Source organism: Sturnus vulgaris, chromosome 1 (assembly GCF_052056855.1).
Source record: "Sturnus vulgaris isolate bStuVul1 chromosome 1, bStuVul1.hap1, whole genome shotgun sequence".
Classification (NCBI taxonomy): Eukaryota; Metazoa; Chordata; class Aves; order Passeriformes; family Sturnidae; genus Sturnus; species Sturnus vulgaris.
In genome coordinates this window covers 106,608,817-106,627,662 of record NC_142243.1, presented here as the reverse complement: position 1 = coordinate 106,627,662, position 18,846 = coordinate 106,608,817, and the positions used below count along the sequence as shown (strand labels likewise).

Here is an 18,846-nt window from a genome sequence, read left to right as displayed (position 1 = left end):
GGATCTCCTCAGGCACAGCTTAAGGCTATGTCCTTTCATTACATTACTTGCTGCCTGGGAAAATAGGCTGACCCCCACCTGGCTACACCCCCCTTCTCAGATAGTTACAGGGAGTGATAAAGCCTCTCCTGAGCCTCCTTTCCTCCAGCCTCAACAACCCCAGCCCTCTCAGTTGCTCCTCATAGGACGTACCCTCTAGATCCTGCATCCATTTAACTTTCACAATTTTCTATCTAAAGTACAGCACAAATAATAGATTGAATTTGATTTGTTATATTATTCCCACTAGAAAGGAAGGCAAGTGCTCTATGCAAAGCCATGGGAATTACTGCTCAGCATTTTGCAAGAGACTGCTGCACTCCTGAGAAAAGCTAGAAGAATTTTTAAACTAAACTCATTTACTTTTAACTGCTAGCCTGCTCTTTCCATGGTAAGGTGAACTCTTTCATTATTTTCCAGCTACTCAGATGCTCATTTGCCTCAAACTAGAGATTCACACACCCCACTGCCAGAAAATGAAGAGTATAGATCTTAATTTGACCTTGAGAAAGAATAACAATTGGTACACTACAGCTCAGCACAAAAGCTAAGCACAATGCTTTCATTAGATGTTCAAGCAAGTTGCTCTCATTTGTAAAGACTCTGTTTTAGCCAGATGCATGACTAAAGCTCAGTAAGGGAGAACTGAAAATCTGAGTGGGTACTGTCAGAATTATGTCATTCAGAGCTTTCCTAGAGATACAAAACACCCCAAGCTCAGAGGAAGTGGAAGGAATTACATCTCTAGTAAGGTGACCTGCAATTTGGGTCAGAAAGGTGACCTGCAGTGTGGGTCAGAATTTGTCACATCCACATGCTACACTGTTCAGGAATCCTTCAGGAAATGACAAGTAGTAATTTAGAGGTTAGATGGATTTGTTGTATGTACAGTTCAGCAGGCAGATCTTATGGGAAGGACACAGTATTAGTGTTTCAGCAAAACTCAGAAAAAAGGCTTGTTCATAATGAAGCCAGTTGTTACATTTTCAAATGATGAACAGTTGGTCAGCATGCAGTATGCCAGGGAAAAAGGCAAAGAGCTTTAAGGCAAATGAGGCAGTTTCTGTTTTATGTGCTTCAATATGCCTATTGACTCTAATTCTTCAAATTAACGGGGACAGGTGGAGCATGCAGCTTAAAGGGGCAGATTCAAAGTACTGATAATTCATGCAGGTCATCATGGATTACCTAAATAAAAGACATCTCTAGCCAGGACAGCTATCCCTCTACTGTAAAGTTAATGGTCGAACATACAGCCTACAACTCTTTGGGAAATTATTCTACTTTAAACCAAGTTATACAGAAGTCTTCACAAGCTCCTTGTTGCTAATGTAAATATCATCATCTTTCCTGGAAAATCAAGTTAAGTCTTTGTGGGTTTGTAAGCTTTAACTTTGTTACATATATAGACTACCAAGCACCCAGAAGTTCTCACCAAGAAGCATTTCAAGGATCTGGGACATTTCCAGGAGTCTGGTAACTCCAACTGTGGTCAGTGCATATCAGGATACACCTGATTCACTGCACACATGCAAATGCTAGCAATTATAATCATTCCATAGTACTGTGCAATGAGTCTGACATATCTGGACTTACTGAGCACTTTGTGTAGCTCAGGTATCCTGTTCGTGTAGAGCAGCATCAGTGCAGTCCAACACTAGCTTACTCTCCATGCTCAACCCACAGCACATATCCACCATTAATGCAAATATGGAAATCATGTGCATGTGTGTGCCAGCTATCAAAGGCTTTTTAGACATATTTTTCCCCTTCCTTCTATTTAAGTTCTCTCAATGTAGGACCCTTGGCTGCATTTTGCACAGCTATATCTGAACGAAGCCCCAATTTCATTTTCTGATTAATGATTCTTTCAATCAGAAAATTAATAGTATTTAATCACTGTTCTGTTTTGGGTCGAAGATAAGTGGATTTGTGCATTTTGGAAAAATGCATGCATGATCTGTGTTTTTTATCATGTATAACTGTATGAATCCTCACAATATGACAGATAGTGTAAAACTACTTTTATAGGTGGTATGTGAAGGGAGACAGTCCCCAGAATAACAATCTTCCTTGCAGAGACATAGTTGATTAAAATAATTTATTTTACAAACAGAAAGATGCACATGAGAGTTCTATTTTACATGGGCTTCACTATATCACCTAATATTTTCAATGAGCACAATAAAGGTAATACATTTTGGTATCCAGATCAACACAGTACTGATGGCAAAACTCTTACAGAAATGCCACATTTAAGACAGCTTCTTTCTGAATCCAGATTCACTGCTCTGTCTGATATTTCTAGAAAACTAACTAAATTAGGGAGGTGTTTGTTGGGTTTTTTTTTCAAAGAAGACAAACTGATGGGAAATGAACACAAAAGATTATATGAAACAAGCCAAGAACTGAGTCCAGAAAGTTTTCTGGATTGTTCATTAGTGTACACAATAAAGACTCTAAACCAGACATCAGTGAGCAACATTGAGATATTCAATGATGCCAACAGCCTGATTTCTCTCTAAGTATTTTGGCTTTTTTTTTGTGCTGAGTGTGATAAAGCAGTAATTTGCAAGTGAACAAAGTAGATCTGACTTAAAAACCATAAAGAGCTGATGTGTTCAGTAACAATGAGCTTTTATTGTGTCATTTTTCAGAACACAGAAATACTTGAAGGGGTCTAATCTCATTTGCAATTTAGCGTTTTTAAAAATGTTAAGGCAATCAGCAGCTCATAACAGGCCAGCAATGCTGAAATTTGCTCACAAGCAATGGATTCTCCCTTTACTGAAAACTTCTAACAGAGTACATAATGACAGTTGTTCAGAATAGTTTGATGCACTTCAGGAGAACAGAACAGACTAAGGACAAAATGTAATAAAATGTTGCAGTATTAGAATATATAAAATATGTGATAGCATTACACACAGAAGTTGAGGTCACATTATTATAACACTCTCAGACAGTTTTCAATAGCACAGATTTGATTTAGTTGTTCTGTCTTATTCAAGTTTTGGATTAAATGAGTTTATTAAATAAATGCCCTGGAATCATCAGGCTTGGGTTCAGATTCCTAGCTGCTCAATAGATTTGCCCTCATTATATTTTACCCCTAGTTTAGCCTTCTCTATACACTTTCATCAGAATCCTACCCCATAATCACATCAAATATTTAGGCTGCTTTCCCTAAAATAAATGGGCTGAAATTGCCAACTTCTAACTATGGGAATTAAGGTACTAATTCTCTGTTCTTACAGTCTGCAAGAAATGTGGGGCATAACACTCAACCTGCCCTATAATCCACTTTGTGAAGATGTTGCCTAAAAATGTGTTAGCTGCAGCATTAACCCACTTGAAAAGCTGAAAGCTTCACCACAACTTACACAATAAGCTTAGGTAGCAAGCCATTAGTAAAAGTTATTTTGAAAATGGATCACCCCTTTTTCTGTAGCTCTAGAGAAAAAGCTAGCAAAAATCTGTTTACAGGATTTAACTACAGAGTATGTTTAGTTTTTTTTAGTAGAACATCTGCAAACTTTAATTTGCAATATTTAGATAAAACTACTTCAGATTTAAAAGAAACCTCTAACATGACAGAATATTATATTTTCTTAAAACCCATTCTCTATTTCTTCTACTGTAGAGCAAAGCTGACTAATGTGTAGAAATGTGTAGAAATACTAGCTAGTGAAGAATACATTTATTTAATTTAATCAGCCTTTAATGTAAGAACATACTAAGTTTGTTCTCAAGAGCTCCCAATGAGGGACATTCCTCAACATCAAGTCTAATCTGGCACTTTATCACTTTAAAAGTTACAAATTTTCAGTGCTCTTTGCCGCATTCAAGATCGGTCATGATCTTGATTACAACTTTTGTTTACTTGAGGTGTTACCACACACCCTTTTCTAGACGACGTAAACAATCCTCTCAATCTTTCTACAGTCCATTTTCTAAACTTCCTATCCCTCTGAGTTCTTGGCAGTTCGCATTTTTCCTACAATGCAGATCCTCAGACCACATCAGCACCAACAATCCTTAAATTCTTGACAGTTTTGTTAACGCACGTGACAATAAGTTTTGGGGTTTTTTGTCAAAATACTGCTGTTCTGTTGGCATTTAGCACCGAGGTAACTAAAAGATCCTGGTCTGTTGTTCTGCAGAGCCAGAGTCACTTACAGAAAAACGAGTATACCATATCAGACTCTGGGATGAGCTCAGGTTATCTGCAAAACAGATTACTTTGCAGCCATTTGCTGAACACTCAACCACTTGCTTTCAGAAAAGTCTGCTGATTATTTTACAGCTCTGATCCAGTCAAGCTTTTGCAAATCACGCTTAAGCAATCCAACTGGAGCACCAGAAAAAAGGACAACAAAAGAAATTCATTACACCAGTTAATGTAACAAAAAACATTCTGTTTGAACTCTGCAAGCTGTTAGAGCACAAACAAGCTACAGAGGATGAAACCTTGCCCCTTCTTCTAAATGGCAAAGTCTTCTCTGCCCAATATTTTTTTCTGCAGTTGCTTATGTGCACTCAGCAATATTAATGAGGGCCATAATGCAAATAGGGTACTAGAGCAAAATCATTTTACCTACTGTGGTCTCCCTTGGGCTAGATTATGTGCTAATTGCATTCAGTGCTCAGAAATGTATTCAAAATAATTACAACCCTGCAAATTAATAAAGTTATAACACTACAAATTAATAAAATTCTGTCAAACTCAGACTACAAACAAAGTAGGCAAAAGTTTGCTCATTCAAGAATGAACACCAGCTGCACTATTATCCCACAACTAGTTTCCTCAACATAGTTTATGAAGGTTAAGAAGCAAATGTCTGGCATAACTTGCATGTCTTCCTTAAAATTCCCAAACACCAGCATAAACCCAGGCTGATGGCCCCAATGAAACAGAATTTGAACAAGGTAAAAACAAGTGCTTTTCTTTTCCAAAGGAGGGCAGAAAACCTGAGCTCTAAAACAATTTGAATTTCAAAGTGTATGACGATGCAATATACAAAATACATTGGAAAAGTAAGGTAAAGAAATGGCAAGGAAAGCAACATGTCCCAGTTAAGTGTTCATTGCAATATGCAGTATTGGGAATAGAGTACCAGGGAAAGGAAATGAAATTAGGGAATTATCAAACTCAAAAAAATGTCCTCAACAAAGAAGTCCCAGACTTCAGACTAAATGTTTAGAAAAAGGAAAGCCAAGTAACACTAATACATCATCTGCAGAAGAAACTGAAGCTTGTCCTCTCGGTTACACAGTAACTAGTGTTTGCTTACACAAAGTATTGCATTTTTAATACCACAGATGGGTTAGATATTTTTTGTGTTAGTACTCAGTCTAAACTAGTATTACCAGTTCGATTAGAAAGCTATGCATTAACAAGTTAGCTGGTATGAACTTCACCATGTCCCACCTTCTGAGTCTGTCCATGCTCAGCTTGCAAACACAGATCTAGACCACAGTATGTGTCCCAACACACATACTTCAATTGGAAACAGAGAGGATAAGGCTGCAAAGACATGGTCAGATGCTTAAAATTGAAGAAGTTCAAGCTTTTCAGCCCCAACCAGACATTCTTACAAATGTGCTACCTTGTTTCCCAAAGGGGTTCACATTATCTTTGACAGCCTGAGCATAGAAAACATTGGTGAATTCAATAGGTTTCATAGCTTATATCCCAGCCCTAAATGTGGTTTCTAGTATTATGGCTTGGTCCTTTCACAGATTTCAGGGATTTGAGGGGAAAAAAAAAAATTAAGTTCCTGGGGATAAATAAATTCTATCACAGGTATTTCTAATATCCTCAATATTGACAGTAACTTACTGCATATTTCAATCAGAACAAACTAAGGGGGAGTAGAATAAAAGAAAACTAGATTTCATGCTAGTTTTCAGCATCAGACAGTACAACTTGATATGAAAGGTAAGTCATTTGTGAGTATTCCATCATGCATTTCCAAAGTATAATCAATATTTCTTCTGTCAAGCCGTGTCTTGCAAGTATTGATTTTTCAGTATGCTGTTGGCCAGTTCAATAATCTGCCCAGAAATTGTCACAGCATTTACACCAAAGCAAAAGAGCCAAAAGTTGACAGATGGGCAGGCTGCCAAGGAACAACAAACCTGCCAGACCATGAAATTAGTTCTTTCTTGTTCACCCAAAGCTTTTTCCACACGTTGAGGAGTCTGCATCATTGTGCTTGTTGGTTTGGGGGTTGTTCTTCCTTTTACCAGTACGCTAGCTTTTTTTCTGAAGTCATCAGTTGGGAAGAATCTTTGCTCAAACCTGAAGTAAATACAGGCCACAGCTATTAAAGACTTCAGTGTCTTGTCAGTTTTGCTTATATGCTGCCTAAGACATAATATCAGCTTAGAGCAACATAACAGAAGTACTGGCAGTGTGACTGGCGTGTCAAAGACTAGGGACCTCAGTCACTTGTCACTTACAACGTGACCCAGTATCAACAAAACTAAACATTTTTGTTCTTACTGATGTAGGACCCGAAGTAGACTACTCCCACTTACTATGACTCCTTGAACTTCTTTTCTATCACTAGTTTTCAACCTGAAACAACTGTCTTGTAAATTAAAATCCTCTTGGGTTTAATCCTAATTAAATTTGCATGCATAAATGTGCAGCTTTAGGCTGCACACCAAATCATTCATTATAATAAAAAGGAAGGTATGACCCAAGTATCTATTAGCCCTCTTCTGGTTCTAAATTTCCATTTATCACTTGCAAATTCTGGGAGACCTGAGCTTGAGAAGAATTTTAAAGATTTAGAGGTCCCACTTACTTCAGTACTGTGACTCAGTATCACAACCAAACAAAATGTTACTACTTTTTGCCCCATGCAAACATTAAGAAAGTTAAAACAGTTGGAAATGCCCTCGAGTCAGTTGCCATTACCTTGTGAACATAAAAGAAGTAGGTGCACTACAAAGGAAACCTGAAATGCATTTTTCACTTAGTGAAAGCTTGTTATTAGCTAGCTGTACATAAACTCAAAATTTATTTCATTTTCTTAGTTTAAAGATTTGTCACTTCCTTAATATTAAAAATTGCAGCTGCATTAGATGAAGCTAAATTTCTATTTAAATTAAGTCAAAATTTTCCATTTATTAAAAAAAGCGATTTCAAGTTGAAGAGGTTTTGGCATCTCAGAACTACCAGCTCTCCTGTTTTCAGACAGGAAAGAAAAATGTTTTCATTCCAACAGGCACAAAGCCATTATCAGGGCACATACAGCCCTGTATCACTGCCAGATCTTCCTGGGTAGAAGGAAGCACATTTCCTCCAGCTTGAATGGACCTGAATGGATTTGCAACTGTGTAACCCCAAAGACATGCAAAACTTAGCCATTCCCTGATCTCTACTGACAAGATCTAGCAATCTCTAATTTTCAAGGTTAATTGGGAAAAACCTGTCAGGATTTTTTTACCCTTTTTTTCTTTTAAATTTCAGTAGTAACCAACTGTTCAATATTATATAGAGGTGGCTTTGTAAAAAGTAAAATGTATCCTGCTACTTTTTTTTCCTAGGCATTTTACTCTAGTCAACCAAGTAAAACTGCAAATCACCATGCTTTGTTTTGTCTTACATCTGTGGGTCTCCAGGCACATAGATTAACAAATGTTCAGGACACAAACTGCAACTATTTTTAAAAATTAATCTCGAGTCAATTGTTGCACATTTTTTGTTTCAAACTCTCACCACGTGCAAATTCTTATTTCATTATTTTACAGTGAATGCCTCCATGAAATTCAAAGGCATTTGTGTCACACGGGTTAAATTCCTGGAAAAGTGTAATTTTAAGTAGCAAAAAAACGGGGAAAAAGAAAACAATATTTTAAAAGTTCTCTTCTATACTGCCATTAATGCTCAAGAACTCAGTCGCATGGAATTTTAATCAAGTGTTCTGAAAGTATTTTGCCTTTGGCCTGAAAACAAGAATGATGCATTTCAGCCCAAAGCACAATTTTTAAGGAAAATTCTAACAGACACAGTTCAAGTAGTTTAATTTAAAATTCAGCAATGTTACAGTGACACTAAAATAATAGCGAGCACAGTTGGATCCTGCCTGAAACACCCCAAACATTTTTTGCTGATGACTGTGGGAAATGCAGCAACGGCACTGGTAGAGCTGCAGAGTGGGCAGCTTATTTCCCATTGTCCTTAAGAACAGAAAAGATAAGGGGGGGCTACTCAAATTTTAGAGATTGTATCATCTGTCTGTCGATACTCTGTGGTATACAAAAAGGGTTTTCCTCCTTGGGGAGAACATCCTGACCTCTTCCCTACCACTATACTACAAAAAATTCCCTTCTGACCCTCTTTCCCTATCACTCCTGCAGGATTGTCAGCCTACTGGGAACACCCAAACTTGGATCTGTCTATTACCACTATTAGCCACGGCAGCACAGCAACAAGCAGATCTTTCCACCAAGCACCCACAGTGAAGTTTCTGAGCAACCTGACCCATCACTGGAGCTAAACATCAGCCTGGCAACTTGTGACCCACAGCAAGATGCTCACTGAACACAGCTGTCCCACCAGCAGCTGTGTTTTGTATCTATTGCTTCATCGCTGCCTTTAGATCACATTCGACTGCTCATCACTCTGGAAAGATAATCCATCCAGCTGGAAGTTCCCCACCCCAGCACATACATCTCTTTCTCACTGCCTGCCAAGGGATGCCTCCTCCACGTCAGAGAAAACCTGTACTTTGCAGAATCATTTCTTCAATTAGAAATATCCCCATTACAATATTAACAAATATGCACAAAACTAAGCTGTCCCCAGTGTGACCACTCCCAAGTAAAGAGTGGTCATCCAAGGACGGACTCTGCATTTGCTGCATGCCTTTAGCATTGATGAACTTGCTCTGGAGAACATTGGCAGACACATTGTAAACCAACTTCAAGGAAGATAAATTGGAATAGGTCTGGAAAGGACTTAATTCCTGCAACTTTTAGTTTAAAATTCATGTTTACATCTAAAGACAATTTCAGTATCAAGCTCACATTTTTGCATTAGCAAAAAGAAAATGTGTGGTTCCTAAAATTCTAATCAAGTCTTAGTGAGATTTATTGATAATATCTAAATAACCTAGTTACAGTAAAAAAAACCAAAAACACAGACACATAGCAGGTTTGCTTTCTATCTATACAAACCTTTTTCTTTATGCTGTAAGAGATGTATTATCACATAAGAGTGAATTGAACTACTTTGGCAATTAAAAAGAGGCCCACAGAATGAACGCATTAGTTAGCAACTACTGAAGGAATGAAGTACTGTCAGTCGATGTAATGTAAATTCACAGCAACTCTCCCCAAGTCAGTGAAGTAGATTTAATCCTTCATTTTGTCATCAAAATTTTTATCTCTTCAGCATATTTTAAAGAGTGTTTTCTAGTAGAAGGCATTAAGCACACATTTCAGAGACTACAAGCTAAAGTAAATAGAAGGAATCCTAGAAATTTCAACAGCATATATTTCACAACCTTAATTTAAACCACAGGGTTTCCACAGCTCTTGACAATTCAAAGAACATTGACGTTAAGCTTCTGTTATCTAGCCCTTCTCAGCCAATAAAGTAGAAACAACCCAATCATCAGAGGATTGGCACACAGTTACAAGTCTTTTTCTGCCCTCCCCTCCTAAAACAGTCCAAGAAATGCACAGCAACGGGAAATAAAATATATGAATGGTGTGGCATGCAGAACAACAAAACACACATTATCTATTCATGCATTTGAATTAAAACCAGACAAGAAAAAACTGTGGACTCTTCCACAGTTTTATCAGTAGTGAAGCTCGTCCAGGAGTTGGATTTCTCACTTTTGTAAAGAAACAGCCAGAAACAGGGAAGGTGGGATGCAGTTAACTGGTTTTTAAAGTACAGGCCTGCTGCTGGTGCTAGACTCTCCCCGAGTCACTCAACTGTCCAGATAACCCTAGACAGATCAAGAGTCCCCCAAGGGTCAGTGGAGCCTGGCTGGGCTCCATCCAGCCTGGCAGCAGCTCTGCCTGGGTCTGGAGCATCAGAGGTGCAGTCAGGCTCCCCAGGCTGCCGTTCTCCCTCCCAGGCACCCAGCCTGCCCAACACCTTGTCTGCTTGCTGCAAAGCTCACTCTGCCAGCATCCACAAAAAAAAAAGGATAACTTGGATCGCTGCTCCAGTGCTCCCTGTCAAGGCTGCACCCAGCCAGAATCAAATTGCACTTGGATGTCTCAGTTGCTGCTGGACTTTTTCCTTCTCCTACCCACACAAACATTTCTTTACATACATCTTTGGGTTTTCTGACAGAAGGCAAAATTCCAATCATGCTTTCATAAAACCTAATAAAAACAATCAATAGTAATCTAAGTTACCATCAATGACAGCTGCAATTCACATTTTTGCTCAATGACTGAATTCCAACGTTTTTTACGGTCAGCAAGACCTACCCCACTGATTTGCAGAGTTAGGATTTTGCTATTGAAAACTTCTTGCTTCATGGGTCCACAAGAAAAAAAATAGTGATTAAAGAATCAAGTGAAGACTAGAGAGATTGTTTTGAATTACCTGTACAGCTTTTGCACTGTCCTCTCAGACTCTCAGCAAAAAAAGTTACAGAAATACAATTAAGAAAGTAGTGTACACCAGTCTATTATCAAGGTCATTTTTGAGCAAGCAGCAATAAAAATGCAGGCAGAGACAAGGAGAAAAAACAAGTTTCCACTTTGGGAAGACCATTTCTTAAACAGCTTTTTAAGCTTTATTCTCATGCGGGAATCAAGATGGGGGCTGAGTCCCGCAGCACAATAAATGAGCTCACAGAAAGGAATTACATTATGCTAGCAAAACAACTTTCAAATCTGAATCTTTAATCTAAAAGAATTGGTATGGGAATATCTCTGACAGAGCTGTTACTGTATCGAATGACAGTTTCAAAAAAAAAAAAAAATCAGCAAAAGCTAACAAGTTAAAGATGACAAAACAGAAGGAATTTATTGCTGAAGGCTGACATCTACTCCGCCTACACAAAGCAGCAGCGGGATCTTCTTGGTCTTTGCCCGGTAGGAAAAGCCCAGAAATGACAAGGAAAAAACCAACCGTGTCAGCCCATCGACCCACATTAGCTGCTGCTTTACAAAGCCTGCCAAGTTGAACTTGTGGAAAGGGCAGTGGGTGAAAATGCCTACCATGAATCCACCTCCCTTCCAATGACTCTCTGAGCTCACATAGAACAGGTGAGATTTTCCAGAGATAGTTAGAATGCTTTGGTTTTACCTGAAAACCTGATTTCTTTATTTTTTATTTTTTTAATCTCTATATTTTGCCCTGCACTTCTCAGGAATTGTAACTGCTGTTTCACATCAGAAAGAAGTTTAAATTACGTGCATCTACAATATTTGGTATTAGAATACTGAAAGTTAGTTTCTAGTCTTACAATTTTATGCTTTCCTATTTCCAGACTGTTATTTATTTCTACTCTAATTACAAAAAAAGTCTTCCAGTTTTCCTGTAAAATTGTTATGTCTACAGCTTTTAATACTCAAAAATGTTTATAAAATAATTATTTTCAGGGAAAAAGCAGTTTTTTTAATGGCCTCTAAAACAGAGCACAGAATGACTGAGAAATCATTGAAGTCCTTACATAGCAGAAGTAACTACAAAAGAATAAACACATATATATCTAGCCTTATTTTGCTCTGACAGACAAGCAAATGAAGCACTGGCCTCAAATCTCAAAGCTGTACCCATATATGCGAGCTCAGAGGCACAGTACCTCTGAGTATCACAGGCCTCTGAGAAATCACTTCAGTACCTAAAGCATAATTTTAAAAAGTTTGACTGATGTGCTCCTAAGGTTTATGTCAATTAACAAATCACAATTCCTGCAAGCTGACCTAGCCAATCTTGTCTTGCAAAACTTTTGCAACATACTGTTCCTCTGTTTGGTCAGGAAGGGATGTCTGCAGGACACCAAAAAAAATGTAGGGGAAGGCAGCAAACCCCACCTGAAGATCTTTTGTGAGACTGATGCAAATGCCAACAACTGATAAACACACACTGATGGCCCCAAATTTCAAGAGATGCATTTTCTAAGCCCTCAGGGAATGGAGAAAATATTTACGACAGACAAATATTTTTTTATCTTAATCTTCAGTCTAGCTTAGAATGCTTTCATGGGATTTTTTCGTGCCACATACCTTTGTACTCTGAGAAAAAAAAATTGGTCTATGGCTTGTTGGTGATTTTTTGCAGGGAAAAAAGCACAAAGATTTTAAATTTAGAGCTTTAATCAATGCCAAGCACATTTTTCCCACACAATGCCCATGATGTTCCTTGCAGACTACCAGAAAAAAAGACATTTCTCACTTCTTTCTTCTTCTCCCCCAGCCAGAAGTCAAATCTCAAACAACAAAATTTGTCACTAGTTGAGATCAACTACTTTTTTACACTACATATTCCTTTTAATAAGATCAAACTTCATTTCTATTTAATAAAAGTTTCAAAATATATTTATGTTGCTTATCATGAACTTCGGAAACCTTGTAACTTTAAGACAATGACATACACAAAATCAGCATTCCTGAGGGCATGCAATGTCACCTCTGCTTGAGGTGACATCATCAATTGGTCATCTAAAATTGACCTTTTAGAGTACTATATAGAATAAATTCCACTATATTAAGGCTTTGACAGTCAAATGGACTCAGAGAAAACAAAAGCCAGGAGTTCTGGAGTTACATCTGCTCTTCCAGAGTTTTGCTGGGCTGTACCTACCAAGGCCTGTAGCCCAAGAGAGACTGGGCTGCTGCAGCTCCATGTTCCCAGGCCCAGCCTGTAAACATGTAAAGTAGTAAAGCTGAGCATGTATTCCCACATATAGAACCACACACGTAATGCAATGGATATATGGATATGTGCAAATACATATGGCCAGCCACACAGATTCACAAAGACAGAAACACACAAATGACAGCACCACCAATGGTTTCATCCTGCTCCAGGGAAAAATATGGATTCATAAACAGAGATGGATTTCTTCAATGCCCATCCACAATGTGGATTTCTTGAACACTCGAAGCTGGAGACTCACTGGATCCAGTAGCTGTGCTCCCCCACACCCAAGATCTCCCCATTGCTGGTATCTGGCATGTGAGCCCCTGAGGGCCACAGCTCCATCCCAGTTACTGAGCCAAAAACTGCCTTGCACACAAACCAGCCCCATCTCACACACACACCATGGATCACCACACACTCACTCTTTGCTAAACCATTTTGATCCCTCCCGTATTTGGTCCATCCTCCATTCATCCCAACATAAGTCCCGTGCAATCCCAAGATGTTCTTCCCCTGTATCCCATGATGAGTCCCATACCCCTGCAGAGTGTCACCACCCCCATCCTGTAAGCCTGAAGAGCTGCTCCTATAACACCTTGGTGGCTGCCATAGGAGAGCCCTGGCAAGGGCTCATGTCTCTGGGTTCATTATTGGTGTAGTAATAACACCTTGATCTTGTGCTCCTTTGTGGGTGGACATGAAACTTCTCACACAATCTAAGAGCTTAAATAAGAGTGTGGACAGATAATAAGTATCTTGGGGCCCTGTTACTTAGCCCACCTGAAGACACAAGAGATGTACAGGTTCACTGAGATTCCCAACCCTGAGGAAGAAGTGGAAACTTAAGCCAAGTATACCACTGTACAAAATTTTGCCAAAAATTAAGAAGTTTTTACCTTACCACAATGTTAAGTGATTCTGCCTCAGACTCCTGTCATATTTTTAGCTCATTGGTCTCCAGCCTCACAATGCAAGCTGTGAACAGAACTGCTTTTAAGCACAGAACTGTTTTTTTTCCACAAGCCTCAAGGAACCTGAAGTTTCTTTTAGTGTTCTCTAATCAGGAAACAATATTCACATCAGTGGAAACACAGCAGAAATGTTAAAGGAAAATATTTAGAAGTAAAGACAAACTGCAGGAGAAACCTTCTCATTTTCTATAACACTTAAATCTGTTGCAGATGTTTGGAAAAACTCCTATTTAAGACGGATGGTAGCAAAGTCTATTGAAGCCACCAGCATACATGAACCCAAGATGCAGTATGGTGAAGCACTTAAGATACTTTTTTCATCTCATACAGAAAGAAATTGTGAAAACGACATCCAACTCATCTTGGAACGCCAGAAAAACTTCCTCCAAAACTTCCAGACGTTCTGGAAGTCTCTCTGTTTTAAAAGTGTCAGAGGAAACTATTTCACCACACAAAATACCTTTGAATGCATGAGGTTGTAGTGAAGTGGCTGAGAGTGCAAGATCTACCTATCTAGGCTCACAGACTAACAGACAAATCTACAACACCCCAAACTTCTGTCATATGCTTCAACTCCTACAATTAAAGTACATTACTTCTTGAGGTGGGACCCACCACCCTGACTTAGGCACCAAAGAGCCCTTCTTCATTAAGTGGGATTCACAACCACCCCATGAGTGGTGCCAGGCTTGAGTAACCCACTAAAAAAACTACCAAAATCTAAAACAACGAACAAACAAATCCCAGCAGACACTGGTACAATAAAAGAGTTTCTCCTGAAGTCAAACACCTTATTGCTGCTTGTGGCAAATAAATGAAAGAGAGGGAGGCCTGCACTTTTATTCTCCCTAAATTTTGAGCACTCTAATGATCCAACTAAAGTATCAGCTCTTTTTTCCTTCTGGAAGGAAACTTGCCATCTTGGCTGTACAGTAGCTCAGTTTCAAAGAGAGGTCTCAAGAGAGACCTCCTCCTCCTCCTCTCCATTACCTGTCACAGCAGCTTGGTAATACAGCACTCTATTCAGAGATTGGAGATGTGGGTTCAAACCACTTCACACTAAGGAGATTAACACAAATCTCCCCCTGCCTGGGAATGTGCTCTAACAATATAATTGATAACACTTATGTTTCAGCAAAAAAACCCGTGGTTGCTGACCATAATGTCACAATTTGTAGATTAGTCATAGCCTAACCTAAACCAGATCCTTGAAGCAAAGCAGGTCTGAGAGCCAATGGGTGAAAGGCATGTGAAATACCTATGTTCATCTCTGCCCAGGTGGAGCCATTCAGTTCCCTGAGCATCAGCACTTATCCAAAACCCCAGGCAGGAACAACAAAACAGGCTACTTCAGCACACCAGCTTACACAAACAAACTGAGATGCAGCTGAGGAAATATTTAGTCTACAACTATAGCCTTCCAAGTTAACACTACCACAGGTTTACAGTAGCAGGATGTTTTTTTTAATTACAGAAAAAAATCACCTGACAATGGCAGAGTCAAATTTATGAAATATATGAAATAGCGTTCAAAATCATTAACTGATTTTCCTTTCTTCTTTGAAAACATGTACCACTTAACTCCAGTATAACAAAGAATACATTCCGACAGAGCAATGCTGCTACAAGCCTCTGAAATGGCTTTTTACTTCTGATGTTGCAAAATAATTCCTCTGTATCTAGACACTGAGTTACACTTTTCATGAAGAGTAATTCCATTAGTGGATACAAGAGACTCAACAGAAAATGCAAACCAAACCTTTCACTATGATAGGGACATTTTAACAAAACACCTGTAATTAAAATGCCAACTAAATTTTATAGCTATGTAGATATTAATCTTGAGGCTGAAAGGACCAATCATTAACTTTCAAAGTTGTTCAGTGCAGTGACTTCAGTATTGTGTGTTTCTCTTTCTTAAACTGGACTTCAGCACTTTCTGACAGACCCTTGCAGCTGTGGTACCCTCCAGTTTCTTCATTTGCTGACAGGACAAAAGCAAAACTGAACAGAAAAACAAGAAATGCCTTGAATTCTACCACAGCACTCTCCACAGTCATGCCAAAATACCTTTTCTCCAAAATTCTCTTGACAACTGCTCTGAGAAATCTTTCCATCCTCACTTCAAAATGTGTTTTTACCTCATCAAGATGCTTACAATCCTGAGCTTAAGTTGTTTACTTTCTGTAAAAGCAACGTTGCTATTCTAATCTGCATCGCATTCTTCACATTGTTTTAGGATCAGTTATCTTGAATTGTGGCTTTTGTAAGGCAGTTCACCACCAGGGGGGTTGAAACTCACAGCTTCCTTGGATGATCTGTGCTCTCACGCTGAGAAAAAAAAATTCTGTCAACTTACTCTAATAGGAGGAATGGTCTCTCGACCTGATCTTTCAACTAGAAAGATATAATTATGAACTTAAGTATTCCCAGAAGGGGTGGCTTAGAAGCAGTTAAATATATTGGTAGCTTCAATCACCAACATAAAAATCAAGTATTTTATCCAGATGCCTCTAGCACCCATGGGCTGAAATATAAAAGCTGCACATTACTGCAGTGAGATCACTGCAAGTGTTAATGAAAAAACAAAAAAAGTATTGGCTCTTGTCACCCATACATGGCAAGCTTCAGGAAAATTCCTACCTTTTAAACTGCATGTTATCATATATATTCAAATAGGATTTAGTATTGAGTTAAGGTTGTTTGATGTACGATGGTACCTTAAAAAAAAAACCAACTAAGAAACAAAATTTATATCACTTTGTTTCTACGACTGAATTTTCATAACCAAAGCAAAGCACATTTATTTTCGAGCTGAGACATATGGCCTCTGAAATTTACTTGGGCTTGATTTTGTCCTCTTTACCTAGAGGATATTTTGTACACATAATTATATTAATAAACACTCGCTTTTACTGCAGCCCGTAAACATCCAGATGCTACTCTCCCACACTATATCCATCTCAAACACTATACTTCACCATAAAGAAAAGAAGTCATGCATCTGCACAACACATGCCTTCCAACCATTTTCCATTCAAGATTTTTTTTTTTTTTTTGCTTGTTTTGCTTTTGATAGAGACCTAATGGAACTAGGGATTCATGTGCAGGGAGTAGGGATGGGCAGAAATTCTGCTGTGGACCCCAGCAGGAGCTGACCCGAGGCAAAGGTGAGAGCATCTGGTGCCTACCAGCGCTTCCCACCGCGACCCAGCACACCGCGGAGTCAATTGCTGTTAACCCAGAACTGAGTGAGCCGATGTGCTCAGCAGCTTGGGTCTCGCCGGGACAAGCCAAGTTACAGCACTTTAACAAAGAGGATGCGTGTGACGGAGTCAGTCGAGAGTTAAGAACTTGGCGCGGAGCGTTCCGGTGTCCCGACCACAACGCACCGGACAGCCCACGTGCAAAAAAAAAAAAAACAAAACCAAAAAAGAAAACTTTCGTAAATTATCTCCTTTATTTCTTCATGCTACCTCTCTCTCTTCCCCTGAAAGTGGTTTAGGACTCTTCTCGCTCCTTATAACAGAGCTTAATCCGGTTTATATTACGGACAGGCGCGCGGCATCCCTCGGGGCTCCGCTCCTCTCCCTTGTGCAGAGAGGGACCCCGGGACCGCAGCCCGTGCCCGGCTCTGACCCCATCTCCCGGCGGGCCAGAGGCTCGGCCGGGCGCTGCCGGTGCCCCCGGGGCGGGGAGCGGAGGGTCGCCCCCTCCCCCGGGTCTCGCCGCTCCACAGCGTCTCCCACAAAGGGAGTGGGCGGCCCCGGAGGCGGCCGGGCCGAGTGGCCCCCGCTGCCGGGGGAGGAGAAAGGACTCCAGGAAAGTGGGGGAGGGCGGCTGCAAAACGTGGAGATGGGGGAAGAGAATAGGGATCAAGGAGATGGGGGAGGCCGTCGGGAAGCGTGCGGTCGGCAGTGCCGGACCCCAGCCCGCCTCCCACCGCGGGTGCCTTCGCATCCCATCACGGCCCCCGCACCGGCTGTGCCCGGCGGGGACGGGGACGCTGCCGAGGCTCCCCCAGCCCCACGGGGGAAAGGCTGCAGCCCCCTCAGGCACTGCCCTGCCTTGCGCTGCGCTGCTCACCCCCGCACCCCCGTTCTGCGCTCACCTCGGGGCTGGCCCTGCCCCGGCACCCACAGCAGCCAGGTCGCCGCCAGCAGTGCCAGCAGCCGCCGCCCGCCGCTGCCCATGGCCGGTGCCGCCGCTGGAGGGATCGCTGCCCGCCCGCCCGCCTTATATCGGCTCCCCCGCCGCCCCCGGCCCGCCCCGCCCCGCAGCGCCGGGGGCTCGCTCAGACAGCCCCCTCCTCACACAGCCCTCCTCACACGCCTTCCTCCACACGCACAGTCCCCCTCCTCACACACACACACTCTCCCCTCCTCACACGCTCAGGGACCCCGCAAAGCCGCCCCCGAAGCGCTTGCGGTCCCGACCGCATCTCGCGGGTGATGCGCGGGGTGCGCCGAGCCCAACGAGCCCATGCCTAAAAACTTCTAGAAAGCCGCAGTTACTGAACTGAGGGTTTTTGCAAGGGAAAGGTGAGTGTGCGAAATAAGAAAAAAAGCGTGGGAAGGGAGAAAGCACCGCTAAGCTAATTCAACATACAACTTTTCCGTACGGCTGATGTTTTCACATGCTAAAAAATTAAATAAATAAAAATCGGTAAAGGCTTTCCTTATGAATTTGTCATCCCCACCTTGGAAACTTCGTTCCCGTGCTGATAGTTTTCCAGCCCCTGTTCCACATAACCACAACAAATCAGCCATGTTTGTAAATTAAATGAGTTCTCTCCTCAGCAGCTAAACTATGAGGTTGATTACTTTTTGTCCCATAGGAAATCTTTGCAGCTTTTTAATAATCAACTTCCTTATGAAACTAGCATAAAACATAACAAAATTGTTGTAGAGATTTCTCAAGATAGACGCTTTTATTCAGTGCTTCAGGAAAGTTCATCTCCATTAGTGTTTATTGCTTTAAGGT

General features: G+C 40.6%; 1 protein-coding gene across 1 annotated transcript in view; it reads right to left on the bottom strand.

Annotated features, from left to right (window-relative positions):
• Positions 1 to 18,056, bottom strand: part of LAMA1 (laminin subunit alpha 1) — a 98,023-nt gene extending 79,967 nt beyond the window's left edge. Inside the window, exon 1 of the mRNA XM_014871232.2 lies at positions 17,975 to 18,056. Within this exon, the coding sequence (XP_014726718.2) occupies positions 17,975 to 18,056 (82 nt within the window). The remainder of the gene's footprint in view (positions 1 to 17,974) is intronic.
• Positions 18,057 to 18,846: the final 790 nt, after the last annotated feature.